The sequence below is a fragment of the Oncorhynchus gorbuscha genome, linkage group LG16 (genome assembly GCF_021184085.1).
Source record: "Oncorhynchus gorbuscha isolate QuinsamMale2020 ecotype Even-year linkage group LG16, OgorEven_v1.0, whole genome shotgun sequence".
Taxonomy (NCBI): Eukaryota; Metazoa; Chordata; class Actinopteri; order Salmoniformes; family Salmonidae; genus Oncorhynchus; species Oncorhynchus gorbuscha.
Window position 1 is genome coordinate 59,428,251 of NC_060188.1, and position 22,179 is coordinate 59,450,429.

The 22,179-nt window shown below is 45.9% G+C and overlaps 1 protein-coding gene across 5 annotated transcripts in view; it reads right to left on the reverse strand.

Moving 5' to 3' along the window:
• LOC124000837 (homeobox protein cut-like 1) overlaps nucleotides 1-22,179 on the reverse strand; it is a 266,011-nt gene that overhangs the window by 83,017 nt on the left and 160,815 nt on the right. For all 5 annotated transcript variants that reach the window (XM_046307490.1, XM_046307488.1, XM_046307489.1 and 2 more), the window contains exons 5-8: nucleotides 18,769-18,906; nucleotides 13,615-13,774; nucleotides 10,870-10,946; nucleotides 8,595-8,661 (exon numbers count right to left, since the gene is read on the reverse strand). In XM_046307490.1, the coding sequence (XP_046163446.1) occupies nucleotides 8,595-8,661; nucleotides 10,870-10,946; nucleotides 13,615-13,774; nucleotides 18,769-18,906 (442 nt within the window). The remainder of the gene's footprint in view (nucleotides 1-8,594; nucleotides 8,662-10,869; nucleotides 10,947-13,614; nucleotides 13,775-18,768; nucleotides 18,907-22,179) is intronic.

Here is a 22,179-nt window from a genome sequence, read left to right on the forward strand (position 1 = left end):
TGATGGAGAAGATGTGCAGAGTCCTAGAACCCTTTGAGCAGGTCACTGTGGAGATCAGTGGAGAGGTACTGTAAGCAGTTATTACATCATTATTTAATCCAGTATTATATATGTATATGAGCAGTAGATGAGAACGTAGTATCAGTAGACAAAACATGAACTAACAAGATACTGTTCTCTTTTCAGCTATGTGACAGCCCAAAAAAATGATACTCCTGTGTCAGGGTCTGCAGTGAATCAGCCAGCCGCCAGAGAGAAGCAAATGTAACCACAGGACATGTGACAGAGTTGATGGACACCCTATGTTCATCAATGGACAGAAAGTTCCACAGAATGGAATATAGTCACGTGCTATCAGAAACCGCTGCACTTGACCAGGTTTAAGAAGTTAGCCTTCAGTGATGCCAGAACGATTGATGAGGCTCTTCAAAGAATAACTCCAGCAGCAGGGAGGGACAGCCCCAGCAGCAGGGAGGGACAGCCCCAGCAGTCAGCTGGCTCAGGCACCAGGGCAACAGGAAGAAGAGGGATCAGATGGAGCAGAAGCACCAGCAGTAGTGCTACAAATGTCTACTGTTTGACGAGAGAGCAGCTGGGGATGCAGCACGAATGAATCCCTCAGCAGATGCCATAATGGAGGTCCGATCCTATTTGGAGGAGCCTCAGCAGATCCTCAGCTGGTGGAAGAACAAGGCCTCTGTCTACCCACGGCTTACTAAAGTCATGACAGGGAGACTCTGCATAGTGGCCACATCCGTTCCCTCAGAGGGTCTTCTCAAACGGGACAAATAATTACTCAGAGAAGAAACCGCATCAGCTCCTCGAAAGTGAGGCAGCTTACATTTCTGAATGAAAATCTCTCAAAAGAAAATATGGTCAGCATTGCTGTGTGCTGCTGGTTATAACATGGCAATAAAGAAGAGAGAGAAAAGAGGGACCAGTTTAATGTTTTAAGTGAGATGCTGCAGTTATTTATTTTTCTTTGATATGGTGTAATATTTTAGAATGTTGTTTAAATTGTATTCGTTTTGAATTGTTAGATATATATGCACTGTTTATATACATTAAAAAAGTTATACTTTAAATGCCAAACTAAGCAGAGACCGCTCTGAACCATGAGCGCAGCTGCCAAACTAAGCAGAGACCGCTCTGAACCATGAGCGCAGTTTCACTTGGCCAAATCAATTCCAGTAATTCATGAAATAATTGTACATTTACGCCGTGACCCACTTTGGGTTTAAACCCTAAATTTAGAAACATGTGGACAATATTTGTACATTTGTTGACCCCAGGTCGCAGTTGCAAATGAGAACTTGTTCTCAACTAGCCTACCTGGTTAAATAAAGGTGAAATAAATAAATAGATCCATCTTGGAAATAAGACTATTTTAGATCCAGGTTAGTGAAGACTAATCAACCTGGATAGATAAAAAGAGAAGAAGAAATGATCCTGGCAGTTTCAGAGTCAGTCGTTCTGTGTGTGTGTGTGTGACTTCATCAGAGGTGACAGATAAGCGCTACCTAAATGGTCTATTTCAGAGGATAGAATTCCTTTCTTCGTCAATCACGTCCTGTTCGTCAAATGACATCACTGCACTCACAAAATGAAGCCTTGTGTTTCAAGAAACGAGCCAAAATCCCTCTAGACCTCTAAGCCACAGAATTGAATTAAGTCATTTGAGAAGACAGAGTTACATACAACTACGTTATGAGTAACTTATATATTAGCACATAATGCTCCTGAACTTCACCACAATAATACGTCACTGTTGGCAGGAAAAACAACAACTATGATGGTCAAATGACCAGTAGCAAAACGTTTTCCCTGCTCTGATAAGAAACACAAAACAGACTCAATGAAGCAGTATCCTTTTCCCTCAGGTGAGAGGAATAGAGTTCAGTCATGTCTTTGTAAAGAGGGGCAGGTTGTCTGTGTGAGAGAGGTTGTCTGTGTGAGGTGAGAGGAATAGAGTTCAGTCATGTCTTTGTAAAGAGGGGCAGGTTGTCTGTGTGAGGTGAGAGGAATAGAGTTCAGTCATGTCTTTGTAAAGAGGGGCAGGTTGTCTGTGTGAGGTGAGAGGAATAGAGTTCAGTCATGTCTTTGTAAAGAGGGGCAGGTTGTCTGTGTGAGAGAGGTTGTCTGTGTGAGGTGAGAGGAATAGAGTTCAGTCATGTCTTTGTAAAGAGGGGCAGGTTGTCTGTGTGAGGTGAGAGGAATAGAGTTCAGTCATGTCTTTGTAAAGAGGGGCAGGTTGTCTGTGTGAGAGAGGTTGTCTGTGTGAGGTGAGAGGAATAGAGTTCAGTCATGTCTTTGTAAAGAGGGGCAGGTTGTCTGTGTGAGGTGAGAGGAATAGAGTTCAGTCATGTCTTTGTAAAGAGGGGCAGGTTGTCTGTGTGAGGTGAGAGGAATAGAGTTCAGTCATGTCTTTGTAAAGAGGGGCAGGTTGTCTGTGTGAGAGAGGTTGTCTGTGTGAGGTGAGAGGAATAGAGTTCAGTCATGTCTTTGTAAAGAGGGGCAGGTTGTCTGTGTGAGAGAGGTTGTCTGTGTGAGGTGAGAGGAATAGAGTTCAGTCATGTCTTTGTAAAGAGGGGCAGGTTGTCTGTGTGAGAGAGGTTGTCTGTGTGAGGTGAGAGGAATAGAGTTCAGTCATGTCTTTGTAAAGAGGGGCAGGTTGTCTGTGTGAGAGAGGTTGTCTGTGTGAGGTGAGAGGAATAGAGTTCAGTCATGTCTTTGTAAAGAGGGGCAGGTTGTCTGTGTGAGGTGAGAGGAATAGAGTTCAGTCATGTCTTTGTAAAGAGGGGCAGGTTGTCTGTGTGAGGTGAGAGGAATAGAGTTCAGTCATGTCTTTGTAAAGAGGGGCAGGTTGTCTGTGTGAGAGAGGTTGTCTGTGTGAGGTGAGAGGAATAGAGTTCAGTCATGTCTTTGTAAAGAGGGGCAGGTTGTCTGTGTGAGGTGAGAGGAATAGAGTTCAGTCATGTCTTTGTAAAGAGGGGCAGGTTGTCTGTGTGAGAGAGGTTGTCTGTGTGAGGTGAGAGGAATAGAGTTCAGTCATGTCTTTGTAAAGAGGGGCAGGTTGTCTGTGTGAGAGAGGTTGTCTGTGTGAGGTGAGAGGAATAGAGTTCAGTCATGTCTTTGTAAAGAGGGGCAGGTTGTCTGTGTGAGAGAGGTTGTCTGTGTGAGGTGAGAGGAATAGAGTTCAGTCATGTCTTTGTAAAGAGGGTCAGGTTGTCTGTGTGAGGTGAGAGGAATAGAGTTCAGTCATGTCTTTGTAAAGAGGGGCAGGTTGTCTGTGTGAGAGAGGTTGTCTGTGTGAGGTGAGAGTCAGTCTCCTGGAAGCCCTGAGCAGGAGAATCCACTCTCGTCTCACCTGGGAGAGAGCAGTGCTTTTCTCTGACCACCAATTGCACTCTACCAGGAGTAGAGAGAGACAGCAAACCACTAGTCACCAAGGTCCAGTTTCCCCCAAATTGATGCATTCGTTTCTGGGGGCTCGTCCGGGATGAGGAACTATAGAAGACTAAACTCCCAGATTATAGACTACGAGACTACACACCTCCTTGTGCAAATCATAGTTAACATCACCAGACGACAGGTCAGCATAAGACTACCCACAATACTCTCTAGATTCTAGACCACATGAGATGTCACTGTGGCAGACACTGTCAGTGTCTCGATAAACTGTCTGCCAGGCACTTCCACACTGTGACAACCTGCCCAGAGCAGAAGAGCTGTCACAGACCACCACTAAGCACAGACTCCAGACCTGTAGCTATAGCCCCAACAGTGCTGGCCTGTCACAGAGGGCAACTCTAAACACAGACTCCAAACCTGTAGACAGAGAGAATTGAGTGGTGGGTAGACTGCAGTGCAGTCAGGGCCACTGCAGTCAGGGCCACTGCAGTCAGCAGGGCCACTCCAGGACAAGAATACAGTGGCCCAGATTCAGCTACATGGTGAAAGGAAGGGGGGGGGCAGAGAGAGCTAGCTGCAGCTCAGAGAGAAGATACAGTCCTCTGTGTGTGTGTGCGTGTGTGAGAGAGAGAGTGAGCTGCAGCAATAACCTGTCACTCTAATGCGGAGTGTTTGAGAAGGGAAACTTGTTCTGTTCCTCTGAAACAGAGCAGCGCTGGTGTTTAGCGTCGAGAAGAGACTAGGTTCACTAGTTCTGAAAGACAATCAGAGTGACACACACACACACACACACTTACTATGACAGCACTGTCTGCCAGACAGAAGGCACTGAACTCAAGGAGCACATTCTTAGTATGCAAAGCATGCGGAAATATACACACAGTCACAGCCAAACCCATTCTCTATCTGAAGGACGTGAGCACGTACATACATACATCTCTATCCTATGTCTCTCACTGCTGACCAGAAACTGTGTACGTGTGACTGACGCTGATACCATGGGGACTTGGATCACTTCATAAGCAACCCGGGTGTGAGTGTTTTTATCTGCGTAGATGGCCTGGCAACAGCACCTTTCATTTGGTTAGCACTGCTATAATTAAGTTGCTTCCAAGAGCCTGGCTGGGTGGGATATGGACCCTGAAATAGCTACGCGAGACCAAGAGGAGGAGTGTGGGTGTGCGGCCGGGCGCAGCAACAGGCAGCATTCCACTGTGACAGGCTGACACGCAAATTACCGCCTGCGCACTGCCTGTCCCGGGACCACAGGCGGTGCCACAGACACCGATATTACAGTCAGAGAGAGTCTGCCATGTTAGTTCGTACTGTACACTATATGGGCATAGGCACATTGCCATAGAGACGCATACAGTAGCTGTATGCATGCGCCAAGGTTATTATAGTTATGTGAGTTATGTGATATTTCTATTTATTTTTAGATTTTTATTTGGAATTCAGTTTAGTTTCAGTTCGTTTATAGCATTTGATTTAATCGTTTTTTATTTAGCTTCAGTTTGATAAAAACGTTTCTATTTCGTTTTTATATTATTTCATTTGTCTTAGTTTTAGTGTTAGGGACAGAAAGTAGCTTATGCGCGGGAGGCTAGGAGCCATTTAAGTTCACAATGGCACAGCCCGTGCTAACACAGGCTTAAGCCATTACATTGGTTTGGTTGGGTTTAAATTATAAATCAATCCTAATGTGACTTGGATTTAAAGGAGAAGCGCTTAGACTAATACAAGAAATATGGTGGAAGGAAACACTCTTGCCCAGGTTAACACCAATTCAATGTTTTTTTAAGACTTTAGTAGTAGATGTAAGAAGAATCAAGTACCTTCCCTTTATCTGACAAAGAGAGGAAAAAACAACAAATGAAGGCATGGCACATTTGACATGATATGTTAGTTGAATGCATTCAGTTGTACAACTGACTAGCTATCACCCTTTCCCTTTATGTAATATTAAACATGCATCACTGACTAACCACTTCAAATAGGGTTCTTAAAAACAGCTGCAACAGCAAAAACATAACCAACACAACACTTCTATTAGTTCACAGCCAGCCAGCCAGCTTGTGTGTGTGTGTGTGTTTCTTTTCAAACCAAACTAGATTTTCTGGTTTATCGTCAAGGCTCTGCGTTTCAGATAGGTGGTCGTTTGGTTCCTCAAGCCTGATGACAGTTGTCCACAAAAAGAAGATCATCTCTCCACACACGGTTGGGATGCAGGGGCAGAAACCACATCCAGTGCCACAGGGCTTTGGATAAACAACCATCCAGCCTGCCAGAAGTGGAGAGGTGACTCTGTACCTATCCCAGGTATTGCCACAGCTCACACGGGACACTTAATCCCCAGTCAGTTTGACCCTCAGACACAATTTGTTGCGAGGAAGCTATTTCTGAAGTACTGTGGTCCAGATGCTTGCTCGATTCATTGTGCTGGCATCTTCCTGGGGTCCTGCTGCTACACGGCTGTACTCTCTGATTTGCTGAAGTACATCTCCATCTCTGAGACACACTTGGGTCCATCAGGCAAGCTGATGCAGGGGTTGGATCGAAGATAGCTGTCGGAGGATTCAGTATACATGCGAAGCACTCACGCAATGACTTCAGGAGGACCTGTGCCAACTGTTTTATAACAGTAGTTGACTGCAAGTGTGCCTCAAGGTTGAGAAGGCACGGCACCAGATCAAGACAGTGACTGGCTGTTAGTTTTAAGTTGGTCGGTGTTGATTTGCGAAAGACTCAAGCTGCTCTAGCTTGGCCCAGTCACTGGTCAACAAGTTGGTCGTTGTGGATTGCGACCGGCTCCAGCAACTTCAAAAGCTGTTCTCAGTGCTCGTCATGTTCGTTGAACATCTCATTCCAAAATCATGGGCATTAATACGGAGTTTGTTCCCCTTTTGCCGTTATAAGCCTCCATTATTCTGGGAAGGCTTTCTACTAGATGTTGGAACGTTGCAGCGGGGACTTGCTTCCATTCAGCCACAAGAGCATTAATGAGGTCGGCACTGATGTTGGGCGATTAAACCTGGCTCGCATTTGGCATTCCAATTCATCCCAAAGTTGTTTGATGGGGTTGAGGTCAGGGCTCTGTGCAGGCCAGTCAAGTTCTTCCACACCGATCTCAACAAACCAATTCTGTATGAACCTCACTTTGTGCACAGGGGCATTGTCATAGTGAAACAGGAAAGTGCTTTCCCAAAACTGTTGCCACAAAGTTGGAAGCACATAATCGTCTAGAATGGCATTTTATGCTGTAGCGTTAAGATTTCCCTTCACTGGAAATAAGGGGCCTAGCCAAACCATGAAAAACAGCCTCAGACCATTATTCCTCCTCAACCAAATTTTATAGTTAGCACTATGCATTGCGGCAGGTAGCGTTCTCCTGGCATCTGCCAAACCCAGGTTTGTCCGTGGGCCTGCCAGATGGTGTGATTCATCACTCCAGAGAAGGCGTTTCCACTGCTCCAGAATCCAATGTGGGCGAGCTTTAAACCACTCCAGCCAATGCTTGGCATTGCGCATGGTGATCTTAGGCTTGTGTGCAGCTGCTCGGCCATGGAAACCCATTTCATGAAGCTCCCGACGAACATTTATTGTGCCGAGGTTGCATCCAGAGGTAGTTTGGAACTCGGTAGTGAGTGTTGCAACCGAGGACAGACAATTTTTACGAGCTATGCACTTCAGCACTCGGTGTTCCCATTGTGAGCTTGTGTGGCCTACCACTTTGTGGCTGAGACGTTGTTGCTCCTAGACTTTCTACTTCACAATAACAGCACTTACAGTTGACTGGGGCAGCTCTAGTAGGGCAGAAATTGTGACGAACTGACTTGTTGGAAAGGTGGCATCCTATGATGGGGTCACGTTGAAAGTCACTGAGCTCTTACAGTGCAGGCCATTCTATGCCAATGTTTGTCTATGGAGATTGCATGGCTGTGTGCTGGATTTTATAAACCTGTCAGCAATGGGTGTGGTTGAAATAGCCGAATCTACACATTTTAAGGGATATCAACATAATTTGTTTTGCGTATCTACTGGCAGTGTTTACCCACCAGATTATGAAGCTTGAAAACTCCATTAGACTTTTGCCCAAAGTTTAGAATACATTTTTAAAAACTAAACATAATTTATGAAGTTTTTTATTTTAATACATTTTGCCGTCAAAGATAACAGTTTCAGTATAGTTTTACAACTGTTTTTCGTTTGCATTTTTATTTCAGGTTACTATGCGAGCACACACATACACCTTGTATGTACATACAGTACATGTAACCACAGTGTATTTAGTAGACACACACACATACACCTTGTATGTACATACAGTACATGTAACCACAGTGTATTTAGTAGACACACACACATACACCTTGTATGTACATACAGTACATGTAACCACAGTGTATTTAGTAGACACACACACATACACCTTGTATGTACATACAGTACATGTAACCACAGTGTATTTAGTAGACACACACACACACCTTGTATGTACATACAGTACATGTAACCACAGTGTATTTAGTAGACACACACACATACACCTTGTATGTACATACAGTACATGTAACCACAGTGTATTTAGTAGACACACACACATACACCTTGTATGTACATACAGTACATATAACCACAGTGTATTTAGTAGACACACACACACTAAACCTTGTAACTAACTATTTTCTACCCATCCCAGACTACTCCACCCTCCTCCTCACTATTACAACAACAACTCTTCCCACTCATTCAGGTTGAAGAGAGCTAAGAAGCCTCCATGTCGATTATGAATACTTTGATATGAATCATAGAGCCAAACAGTGATAAATCCTGGGGACTACTTTGTACTCAGCATCGTTATGGTGAGCAATTATAGACATTATATTCCATTCCTTTCAGGGCGGGCAGGGCTGGATGACTAGCAGTACACTGATCTAGGATCAGATGAGAGAACATGACTGAGTATGAAAGGGTAATGTGATGTATGATTATAGAATGAGGTGGGTTATTACAGGGGATCAGATTTTCCATAGATTCAGGTGCAATTACTGCAGATGGCAACCACAGCGGTTTTTAAAATCTCCTAATCAAAGGCGCACAGCAACCAAGACTCTGGGGATTTCGAGAGTGTGCGCGTGTGTGTCACAAATGCAACAGTGTGAAGCAAAGGAACTAGGACCTACTTTGATGTTGACTCTTCGTCATACTTGCTCTTCAGGTCCAAAAGCTCTGCCTGACTTGCTTCAAGTGCTGAAAAAAAACAAATGAGGCATTTTGAAGGAAGACCAGCAGTGGTTGGATGGAAGAAGTACTACTGCTAGGCCCTAACATACAGACCAGCAGTGGTTAGATGGAAGAAGTACTACTGCTAGGCCCTAACATACAGACCAGCAGTGGTTAGATGGAAGAAGTACTACTGCTAGGCCCTAACATACAGACCAGCAGTGGTTGGATGGAAGAAGTACTACTGCTAGGCCCTAACATACAGACCAGCAGTGGTTGGATGGAAGAAGTACTACTGCTAGGCCCTAACATACAGACCAGCGGTGGTTGGATGGAAGAAGTACTACTGCTAGGCCCTAACATACAGACCAGCAGTGGTTGGATGGAAGAAGTACTACTGCTAGGCCCTAACATACAGACCAGCAGTGGTTGGATGGAAGAAGTACTACTGCTAGGCCCTAACATACAGACCAGCGGTGGTTGGATGGAAGAAGTACTACTGCTAGGCCCTAACATACAGACCAGCAGTGGTTGGATGGAAGAAGTACTACTGCTAGGCCCTAACATACAGACCAGCAGTGGTTGGATGGAAGAAGTACTACTGCTAGGCCCTAACATACAGGACCAGCAGTGGTTGGATGGAAGAAGTACTACTGCTAGGCCCTAACATACAGACCAGCGGTGGTTGGATGGAAGAAGTACTACTGCTAGGCCCTAACATACAGACCAGCAGTGGTTGGATGGAAGAAGTACTACTGCTAGGCCCTAACATACAGACCAGCAGTGGTTGGATGGAAGAAGTACTACTGCTAGGCCCTAACATACAGACCAGCGGTGGTTGGATGGAAGAAGTACTACTGCTAGGCCCTAACATACAGACCAGCGGTGGTTGGATGGAAGAAGTACTACTGCTAGGCCCTAACATACAGACCAGCGGTGGTTGGATGGAAGAAGTACTACTGCTAGGCCCTAACATACAGACCAGCAGTGGTTGGATGGAAGAAGTACTACTGCTAGGCCCTAACATACAGACCAGCGGTGGTTGGATGGAAGAAGTACTACTGCTAGGCCCTAACATACAGACCAGCGGTGGTTGGATGGAAGAAGTACTACTGCTAGGCCCTAACATACAGACCAGCAGTGGTTGGATGGAAGAAGTACTACTGCTAGGCCCTAACATACAGACCAGCAGTGGTTGGATGGAAGAAGTACTACTGCTAGGCCCTAACATACAGACCAGCAGTGGTTGGATGGAAGAAGTACTACTGCTAGGCCCTAACATACAGACCAGCAGTGGTTGGATGGAAGAAGTACTACTGCTAGGCCCTAACATACAGACCAGCAGTGGTTGGATGGAAGAAGTACTACTGCTAGGCCCTAACATGCTGCCCTCTATAGATTCCTGTAAGGACTGAGTGAGGCCTCACTGCCTCCAGCTACATGAGGTAAGGATTCTAGAAAAGCCACATCTTAGGTTTCACAACCTAAGACAACTCTGGTAACTTTATTTTACAGTCCTCTTACAGCTGCTATTTGTAAGTAAATTACATACTAGTAGTTAGTACTTTTCTGATAGTTTGTTTTTACTATTTCTTAAATACCCAATACAATTGTTAGTATCTTTATGTACCAAATGGTACTATTTCAAAGGGTAACTATTATTAGGCTATGATCATTTAACCATCATAACCATCTACTGCCAACCTGGCTGCCAATTTCATATGGTGATAAAATTATATTTTAAGCATAAATCTCATAATTAAGCATGGGCCTTTGTACTATAAGCTCTCTCTCTCCTCAGCAGTCTACAATACTAGGGCGAGTGGCTGGGCCTGGACTCGAGCTGATGTGCTGTGACAAGGGACTGTCAGTCCTGGAGCAGGGAGAAGGCTGCATAGGGCGGGGACTGGGACAGTGTTGACAGGCCTGGATTAGTCACTCACTAGGCAGTAGTCAGCCAGCCAGCCAGCCAGCCAGCCAGCCAGCCAGCCAGCCAGCCAGCCAAAAGGACAGATAGAAAGAGAGAGACAGAGGAGAATCCACCATCTGATGCTACCTTCTGGGTCAACATAAAGACATACTGCCAGCTGAGGAGTGTGTTGACACCAAGCGAGCCTTAACTGTGCCACATTGGGGGCATTTATACAAAGGGTTGGGATAGTATACATGTGGATCTCAAGTTAGGATTGGACCTGTGAGACTATAACTGGGTGTAGAAGGTTAGCAACTGTTTACCTGTCTGTAGGGACTGGGCCTTACTGTCTGCCTCCTCCAGCTTTGACACCGCAGACTCCTGGTTCTCCTGTTGTTGACTGTGTGGACAGAGGAAGAGATGCAAGTTAGCTATGAGAGGGAACAGGCTAGCAGAGCACCACTGCGTAAGAAACATTTTTCGCTTAGCAGCATTTCAAAAGGCTAATGTAGCATAACTTGGGGCTCCCAAGTGGTGCAGTGGTCTAAGGCACTGCATCTCAGTGCGTGAAGCATCACTATAGACACCATGCTTCTACACCTGCATTACTTGCTGTTTGGGGTTTTAGGCTGGGTTTCTGTACAGCACTTTGAGATATCAGCTGATGTACGAAGGGCTATATAAATACATTTGATTTGATTTGGTTTGATGCCAGGCTGTATCACAACCGGCCGTGATTGGGAGTCCCATAGGGCGGCGCACAATTGTCCCAGCGACGTCCGGGTTTGGCCGGGGTAGGGGAGGGTTTGGCCGGGGTAAGGGAGGGTTTGGCCGGTGTAAGGGAGGGTTTGGCCGGAGTAAGGGAGGGTTTGGCCGGGGTAGGGGAGGGTTTGGCCGGGGTAGGGGAGGGTTTGGCCGGGGTAGGGGAGGGTTTGGCCGGGGTAGGGGAGGATTTGGCCGGGGTAGGCCGTCATTGTAAATAAGAATTTGTTCTTAACTGACTTGCCTAGTTGAATAAAGGTTAAATACATAAATAAATACATTATAGTGAAGACACTCTATGTTCTGCTCTGTCTGGTCTGTCTGTGGGTTATTACTTTTAATACTGGAACATCAGGGCACCTATAGGGCCTTTTTCTTCATGCCGCCAGCTCTCCTGCACCAACAATACTCCTCATCAATTTACCTCTGCGCTAAAAAGCAGGGGAACACGCCAAACGCTGCATTAACTGGCTTTAGCTGTTAGTGAGGACGAGATGAGAGGGGTTGAGTCGGTTTGTCCTTGGGAGTTGGTTCATTATAAGAGACTCAACCTCCAAAAGGAAAGGTTATCAAGGTTGGTTCTCATTGGTAGCCACTATCCATATCATCTCTTGTTAATCAGATGTAGGGGTAGGAACTCTCTAGTTGCCAGATTTGGAAATCCTGGCATTCATTTATTTTTATCTAAGCTTTATTTAATTAGGCAAGTCAGTTAAGAATAAATTCTTATTTTACAATGATGGCAAAACCCTCCCCTACCCCGGCAAAACCCTCCCCTACCCCGGCAAAACCCTCCCCTACCCCGGCAAAACCCTCCCCTACCCCGGCAAAACCCTCCCCTACCCCGGATGACGCTGGGCCAACTGTGCGCCAACCCTATGGGACTCACAATCAAGGCCGGTTGTAATACAGCCGGGAATCGAACCAGGGTCTGTAGTGACGCCTCAAGCACTGAGATTGTGTGCCTTAGACCGCTGTGCCACTCGGGAGCCCGCTTGGAACATACGGTTTTATAATCTGGGATGTCTACCGTCTCTCTATATTTAGGTTTAATAGTGTGTGAGACACCACCAGATATTACATATCCTCAACCTAGCCAGAGTGTGTGGCCTAAAAATAGAGCTGGTGAGATGCTAGAGTTCAGGGAGTTGGGCAGTGTGTCCAATCAGTATAAGCATAATTTTAGTGCCCACCACTCGTGACCCTGCGCCCTGCGGAGAGTTGTCATGCTGTAATCTGTCCTTACTGCTACAGTCACTACAACTCGTAACACCACTTGATGCCAGGCAGAAAGACCCTGAATCAACACATCACAGCCGACCCATTGAATGGTTGTGCAGATTTTGACCACTCTCTCTCTCCCTCTTTTCCTCCCAGGAAACAGAATAATTCAAGGTAGCAGAACGGGGTCGTGCTCTACGGTGGCGGCTTGGTAAACCAAAGGTGCCAGCGGTGACAGGTTACAATGGCCTGTAATTGTTGCCCTCTGACGTAACAGATAACAGAGCAGAACTGTGTCCCTGTCCTGTGAGTGACAGTCTGGCAGCAGTGATGATCAGGAGGCTCAGTGCGGTATTACCATCCATGCCGGGGGGTTTAGGAGTAAACAAACAGCAGTGAATTAAAAGGTATTACGGTGCAAAGGGATTATAGCTAGGGTTGGGCGGTCCCAATCAAATCCTTGTGGAAAGGCCGCATATGCCTCCATCAGGAAACACTGATGGGATCATATAATATTGTGTGACATTGAGGGAGAGCCGGTTCGAGTTGAAATCGAGATATCTCACATTCAGTTATGATTAGGAGCAAGTTCAATAGGAATACAATGGTAAAACAATGTAAAAAAAACAAATGACTGCCAGTTCTCATTCCGGATTCAATATCTGCTCAGCTCCAGTGCTGAATGGAAGTGTAAATGTCAACGTGATAGGGAGTCCGTCTCAGTGCCCTTCACAACAACCCTGACGTATCGGACAAACTTCCAGTGAGCCATGGGCGTAATTTGATCTAAAGTTGGTCACAGACTTACCTACAAAGCAAACATATAGGAGACTGACCATCGTTAAGGCCAGACGACTGAAGGGACAGAATTTAGAGAACCATTGGTTCACCATGGAAGTATGGAAATATGCAGATAACAGCTGTAAGGGTATTCCGTCTGGGCCTAACTGTCGCTCATACTACAAACTGCAGCCAGTAGTTTCTGTCTGCTGGCAAACACTAGTAAGCCTATCCTCCACAGCCAGTCCTCACTAGCAGAGTAGTGGCAGAACACGGTACACGCTACAGGGGGCGTTCCTGCTTACCACGCCTCCTCTGCATGGTTGTTGTGGAGCTGCCCATCCTCGCCCTCTTTCTTCTCCTTCTCTTCCTCTCTCCTCTCCTCCTGGCCCAGCTCCTTGGCCTGCTTCTTCAGGGTCTCTTCATACTCTTCTATCTTCTCCTTAAGTGCTTTAATTGTGACCTCTGAGAGAGAGAGACACAGAGACAGAGAGACCGAGAGAAACCGAGAGGGAGAGACCGAGAGAGAGAGAGAGAGACCGAGAGAGAGAGAGACCGAGAGAGAGAGAGAGAGACCGAGAGAGAGAGAGAGAGACCGAGAGAGAGAGAGAGAGAGAGAGACCGAGAGAGAGACCGAGAGAGAGACCGAGAGAGACGAGAGAGAGAGAGACCGAGAGAGAGAGAGAGAGAGACGAGAGAGAGAGACGAGAGAGAGAGACCGAGAGAGACGAGAGAGACGAGAGAGAGAGAGAGACGAGAGAGAGAGAGAGAGAGAGAGAGAGAGAGAGAGAGAGAGAGAGAGAGAGAGAGAGAGAGAGAGAGAGACAGAGAGACCGAGAGAGAGACAGAGAGAGAGGGACAGAGAGACCGAGAGAGAGAGACCGAGAGAGAGAGACAGGGAGACCGAGACAGAGAGACCGAGACAGAGAGACCGAGACAGAGAGACCGAGACAGAGAGACCGAGACAGAGAGACCGAGACAGAGAGACCGAGACAGAGAGACCGAGACAGAGAGACCGAGACAGAGAGACCGAGACAGAGACAGAGCGAGAGACGCAGAGCGAGAGAGAGAGACAAAGAGAGAGAGAAAAAAAGAGCCTTTAAATTCTACAACCACCTAAAAGGAAGCTATTTCCAAACCTTCCATAACGAAGCCATCACCTACAGAGAGATGAACCTGGAGAAGAGTCCCCTAAGCAAGCTGGTCCTGGGGCTCTGTTCACAAACACAAACACACCCCACAGAGCCCCAGGACAGCAGCATAATTAGATCCAACCAAATCATGAGAAAACAAAAAGATAATTACTTGACACATTGGAAAGAATTAACAAAAAAACAGAGCAAACTAGAATGCTATTTGGCCCTAAACAGAGAGTACACAGTGGCAGAATACCTGACCCCTGTGACTGACCCAAACTTAAGGAAAGCTTTGATGCCGTAGGCAGACATGACCTCCTGCCTAATGTATGACCATATTAGAGACCTATTTCCCTCAGAATCCACAGATCTACAAAGAATTAAAAAACAAATCCAATTTTGATAAACTTCCATATCTACTGGGTAAAATTCCACAGTGTGCCATCACAGCAGCAAGATGTGACCTGTTGCCACAAGGGCAACCAGTGAAGAACAAACACCATTGTAAATACAACCCAGATTTATGCTTATTTATTTTCCCTCGTGTACTTTAACTATTTGTACATTGTTACAACACTGTATATATATAATATGACATTTGTCATATTGTTTTGAAAATTCTGTATGTGTAATGTTTACCGTTAATTTTTGTTTACTTCACTTTTGTATATTCTCTACCTCACTTGCTTTAGCAATGTTAACATACGTTTCCCATGCCAATAAAGCCCCTTGAATTGAATTGAGAGAGACAGAGACAGAGACACAGAGACAGAGAGACAGAGACAGAGACACAGAGAGAGAGAGAGAGAGAGAGAGAACTCAAAAAGTCAGTAAGTGATAGGATAACAGGTAAGAGATAAACCAGTGCCAACATGATATTAAGTACCAAGCCATAATCATCCTGATGTGCTCGGTCTGGATTGTCAGTAGCACTGAGAGCATCTGAGGGATCCTCCAAGTAGGAGAAGGACGGGGGGGGTCTATTCCACTATGTGCAGAGTGTGTATAGGCAAAGCCCTTGCGCTTGCTAATAGATCACGAGATCACAGTGTATTACTGACTGAGAGCTCTCAATTTCCCTCCCACTTCGTACTTGTCTTGTCTTCCTTTTTTTCTCTAGCTCACTCGCTGGTGCTCTGTCTCTCTCCCTCTCGCTCTCCTCCTCCTCCTCTGCGGTGATTTAAACTCCGACGTTTCAGCCCTGACACATAATCAATGGCGATGAGTCCCCTCTGAGCCCTTTTCCCCCTTAACTGTTAAATTGAACTTTAAACATTTAGGTTGCAGGGGATCAATGGCCTCGGCTTGGCCGGGATGCGCGTGAGAGAGGGAGAGAGAGAGAGGAAAGAAGAGAGGGATGGAAAAGGGAGAGAGAATGAGAGAGGGGGTGATTCTCCACTCCACCACCGCTGAGGTGGGAGATCCGCAGCTTAACCGGAGCACAGGAGAGAAAAAAGAAAAATCAATGGCAAAATAAAACATTGCCGCTATTGAGCTGGGTCAATTAGCTCTCGGTGGGAGGGGAATTCCAAAGACAGAGAGGGCAGCCCCCCCCCTACCCACCTCCCCTCTTCTCCTCCACTTCTTTCACATGCTATTCTGAAAAGGAGAGAAAAATCAGCGAAGGCTTTAAAGGCCTATACAATGGGGCTTCACCTGAAAAGCCTGCCCAGGGGCTACTGTCATAAAAGGGGCTATGAGGGAGGTGAGCCATTATTAAAAAGGATCTATACTGAACAAAAATATTAACCCAACATGTAAAGAGTTGTTCCCATGTTTCATGAGCTGAAATAAAAGATCCCAGAAATGTCACATATGCACAAAGAGCTGATTTCGCTCAAACGTCCTTCCCTTTTAGTGAGCATTTCTCCTTTGCCAAGCATTTCTCCTTTGCCAAGATAATCGATCCACTTGACAAGGTGTGGCATATCATGAAGCTGATTAAACAGCATGACCATTACACAGATGCATCTTGTGCAGTGGACAATAAAAGGGCACTTTAAAATGTGCAGTTCTGTCACAACAATGCCACAGACATCTCAAAGTTTTGAGGGAGTGTGCAATTTGGCATGCTGACTGCAGGAATGTCCACCAGAGCTGTTGCAAGAGAATTGACTGTTCACTATTCTACCATAAGCCGCCCCCCAATGTCGTTTTAGAGAATTTGGCCGTATATCCAACCGGCATGACAACCACAGACTGCGTATAACCTCTACAACCCAGGACCTCCACAAGCGGCTTCTTCACCTGTGGGATCGTCTGAGACCAGCCACCCGGACAGCTTAAGAGTATTTCTGTCGGTAATAAAGCGCTTTTGTGGGGAAAAACTCATTCTGATTTGCTGGATCCCCAGTGGGTGGGCCTATGCCCTCCCAGGCCCACCCATGACTCCCCCCCTGCCCAGTCTGGTGAAATCCATAGATTAGGGCCTAATTCATTTATTTCAATTGACTGATGTCCTCATATGAACTGGTTGAAATTGTTGCACCTTGCTTTTTATATTTTTGTTCAGTATTTACAGTATATTTTGGGGTTATGGAAGGACTTTGGTTCAATTGATGCTCCACTAACTTGATGTTAGCCGTTAACTGTTTTACGGCATTTGATGCGAGGTTCTGAAAATTGTAGCTCCCTGCACATCGGCCATTGAAACGGTATCCGTATTACAGATGATATCTTCAAACCTTTAACATAGCACATATACTTTACTATTCTTTTAACCAGATCGCTGTGGTGTTCCATCCCTTTCCAAGACAGCTGAACATTGCTAAGTCTCTCAATGCAGAGTCTTTGCCATTGTAAGAGGGTCAGTGAACTATGCTTGTGTTAGCTCCCTGAGCTAATGCCTATGGCTTTAGCTCAGCAAGCCAACCATTTTTTGTGGCCCACCGGTTCAAACCCAGTTGATCACTCTCGTCCAGTATACAGTGCATTATGAAAGAATTCAGACCCCATGAATTTGTCCACATTTTGTTACGTTACAGCCTTATTCTAAAAACATTTCAAACAATCTACACACAATACCCAATAATGTCAATGCAAAATATAAATATAAAATTAAATTAAATTTCATATTTAAATACGTATTCAGACATCTTACTCAGTACTTTGTTGAAGCACCTTTGTCAGCGATTACAGCCTTGAGACTTCTTGGGTATGACACTTCAAGCTTAACACACCTGTATTTGGGGAGTTTCTTCCATTCTTCTCTGTAGATCCTCTTGAGCGCTGTCAGGTTGGATGGGGAGCGTGTCTGCACAGCTATTTTCAGGTCTCTCTGGGCTCTGGCTGGGCCACTCAAGGAGACTCAGAGACTCCTGCGTTGTCGTGGTTGTGTGCTTAGGGTCGTTGTCCTGTTGGAAGGTAAAACCTTCACACCAGTCTGAGGTCCTGAGCGCTCTGGAGCACGTTTTCATCAAGGATCTCTCTGTACTTTGTGCCGTTCATCTTTTCCTTGATCCTGTCTAGTCTCCCAGTCCCTTCCGCTGGAAATCATCTGGCCACTCTACCATAAGGGCCCGATTGGTGGAGTGCTGCAGAGATGGTTGTCCTTCTGAAAGGTTCTGCCATCTCCACAGAGGAACTTTGGAGCTCTGTCAGACTGCCCATCAGGATTTTGGTCACCTCCCTGACCTCAGTTCGGCCAGGCAGTCAGCTGTAGGAAGAGTCTTGGTGGTTCCAAACTTCTTCCATTTAAAAATTAAGTCCACTGTGTTCTTGGGGACCTTCAATGCTGCAGAAGTTGTATTGTACCCTTTCCCAGATCTGTGCCTCGACACAATCCTGTCTCGGAGCTCTACGGACAATTCCTTTGGCCTCATGGCTTGGTTTTTGCTCTAACATGCACTGACTATGGGACCTTATATAGACAGGTGTGTGCCTTTCCAAATCATGTCCAATCAATTGAATTTACCACAGGTGGACTCCAATCATGTTGTCAAGGATGATCAATGGAAACAGGATGCACCTGAGGTAAATTTCGAGTCTCATAGCAAAGGATCTGAATATTTATGTAAATAAGGTATTTCTGTATTCGCTTTGTCATTATGGGGTATTGTGTGTAGATTGATGAGGAAAACAATTAATTGAATCCATTTTTAAATTAGGCTGTAACGTAACAAATTGTGGAGAAAGTCAAGGGGTCTGATTACTTTTCTAATGCACTGTAGGTACAAAGAGTATGTGAAGGAAAATATACCTAATAATAATCATTATTAAAGAATATTATATATATATATATATATTGATAGAAGCCACAATCTGCAATATCAAAGCTGATCTACCCAAAATAAAACCAAATAAGAGTGTGTGTCTCAGTCTCACCGTGGTTCTTGACCTCAGCGATCTCCTGGGTGTAGCCCTCCAGCGTCTCGCGGAGCTTCTGGTTCTCCGTCTCGATGTCGTGCATCCTCTGGACCTTCAGCTGTAGCTGCTGGGTAGCCTCCAGGGCCGACACAGGGTCTGATGGGACGGGAGAGGACACTTCTGTTACTACTCATTATGCATCTAAAATCACAACACATCACTAATCAGTATACAAGTCAACAATATACATTACTAATCATTAGACTACACAGGATTGGACTATGCACATCCACCATGCATGTCTGACATCAGAGCAGCCCTTCAAAGTGGAACAGCTTGGTGTATATATGACTAGTATTAGTGTAACATGTTCTGAAGATCGGTTCATTGAGGAGATCCTAAGACCCACCCGTCCATTCATCCCTCCCTACCACTCTCTCTCTGTCTCTAACCTCTACCTCTCACTCCATTCAAACATCAATCCAGGCACTGCAACAATAAGGTGTATTGTGGGGTTTTGTGTCCCTGGCAGCGGCCAGGGCGAGTCACATGAGGCTGACTGATGATGAGTCCTGTGTGTGTGTGTGTGTGTGTGCCAGAGCAGCAGAGCTATGTATAGCTGCCCCCATTCGTACAGAGTAGAGCAGGAGTGCTGAGACAGCGCTGCTGTGGTTGCAACACACACACACACACACACACACACACACACACACACACACACACACACACACACACACACACACACACACACACACACACACACACACACACACACACACACACACACACACACACACACACACACACACACACACACACACACACACACACACACACACACACACACGTGAACAAGTAGCCCAGACAAAGGAGATGAAGAGAGGGAGAGAAAAAGGGCAAGAAAGGGAGAGGCAGGGAGAATGAATGAGAGAGGAAAATAGAGATAGGAAGAGGGGCGATAGCTAGGATTCAGGACAATGATGATGACTTTCTTATCTTTGGGGCTTGGGCAGAGAAACCCATGGGACAACAATACATTCCTGTAAACAGACTAAAGCGGGCTTGTATGAAAATAATGTACACCCATGCAGAACATATATTGCACAACTACACTCTTGACTACAGTGCCTATATGTGGCACAACTCACAGTGGTGGAAACGGTGGATTGATAAATGTATATATTGATAAACTGAATTAAATCAAAGCTGTAAAACACATTGCTGTCAATGACTGATAGTGGTCCTCTTTTGAATCAAGGTCAGAAATTGTGGTGATGGGGATGGGGATGGGTGAGGCATTTGGAGACTGGCAGGGTGTTCTAACCCCCCCCCCCCCCCCACGTTGGGCGTTGCCAGTCCGGGCCTCATCAGTGCCCGGCATCGACGCGGCCACTAATTGCCGTATGACTAATTATGCCCCAATTCCAGTTGATTTTCTTTAATGAGACAGCTGGGTTAATTATGTAATCATATGATTACATTAGCCCCCCTGGCCCTGAGAGAGAGAGAGCAGAGAAGGAGGGAGAGAGAGGGAAAGGGGGAAGGAAGAGGAGGGATATGAAAAGAGTGGTAGAGAGGGGTAAACAACAGGAGATAAAAGGAGGAAGAGCGAGAGGGAGAGTATAAGAGCATATATTCCAGGCCGACATAATTCCACATTGACATTATGGGGTATTGTGTGTCGGCAGTCACCAAAATAATCTCCGGCTGTAACACAAACACACTGTGGAAAGTCACGGGGTGTGAATACTTTCTGAAAGCGCTGTGGAAGATGCACACACCACGTCAAACACACCAGTGCCTTGTGAATCTGATCAACTCCTCTCCCCACTAAGATAGTCCTTCTGTTACGTGAAACAAGGGCCAAGTTATCTCTACCACGTCCTTGGAGGGAGAAGCAGTCTAGTGTACCAGCCAAGCCGCTGAGGACACAACAGCATTATCAAAAGATCTGTTATGTCAACAACGGCGCGCGGTGTTCTAACACCCTGCGTCATCACACAAAGTGTTAATCTAAGACTCTGAAACAAGAGCTCTGGTCTGGCCATGGACAACCTGTTCCCCTGCTACACCAATCCTTATTTGATTGTGAAAATGCACTTTGACTTCTCATCATAAAAAATGACAGTAGTACCGACATTTTTGAAGGGTTGGATGGGGAACTAATCTTTTAATTCCATTTCAATATTATCTATGATGATATCCTTTCTTGTTAAGGGTACTTTGAATGACCCCATATGATTAGAAAACGACTGTCAATGTGAACTACAGTGTGACAGGAGAGGTCATAATGTAACATTATGGTGATGTCACAGTACAGGGCTGTATCACATCTGGCCCGTCTCTGTCGGCCTAGTCCCAGTGCCTACCACTCCATTGCTACTCTCTCCAACACAGACGGACTGACCACAATGTGTGTCGGAATATCTCTTCCTGTCCTCCCTGGAACTTATAACTGGGAGATTGTCCCTTCACTAGACAGGCAGTGGCAGCACCAACACTGTGTGTGTGTGTGTGTGTGTGTGTGTGTGTGTGTGTGTGTGTGTGTGTGTGTGTGTGTGTGTGTGTGTGTGTGTGTGTGTGTGTGTGTGTGTGTGTGTGTGTGTGTGTGTGTGTGATGAGAGCGAGTGAGTGTGTGTGTGTGATGAGAGCGAGTGAGTGTGTGTATGAGAGTGAGTGAGTGAGTGAGTGAGTGAGTGAGTGAGTGAGTGAGTGAGTGAGTGAGTGAGTGAGTGAATGAGTGAGTGAGTGAGTGAGTGAGTGAGTGAGTGAGTGTGAGTGAGTGTGAGAGTGTGAGAGTGTGAGAGTGTGAGAGTGTGAGAGTGTGTGTGTGCTCGGAGCAGAAGGAGTGAGACTGAGTGCCAACTGCTCAGTGCAGCCACTCCAGCCTGCTGCAGAACACTAGGCTGTCTGTGAGAACAGTGTGAATATTTCCAAAGGCTTTATGAGAAGGCTAGAGAGGGAAGACAGTAGGTGGAGACACCTGTCAACTTTGACATTCTACCGTCAAGTGTCATCAGGGTGAGAGTCAGGTAGGGTGTGTGTGAGGGTGTGTATTTCCCCTGGTGTGTTCAGCAGAGCTCCAAGGGGTGGATACACACTGACGTTAAGGTGTGTGTGTGTGTGTGTGTGTGTGTGTGTGTGTGTGTGTGTGTGTGTGTGTGTGTGTGTGTGTGTGTGTGTGTGTGTGTGTGTGTGTGTGTGTGATCACACACACACACACCTTAACGTCAGTGTGTATCCACCCCTTGGAGCACACACACACACACTCACACCTATGTGATAATCAGTGGAGTAGTGATCATTCATCCTCAGACATACAGACGTGGAGACAAGAATGAACAGGCTCCAGATTACACTGATAATACACAGACATTCCTGGACTTCCCCCCCACACACACTTGGAACACGGACTGATGTACGGAAGCC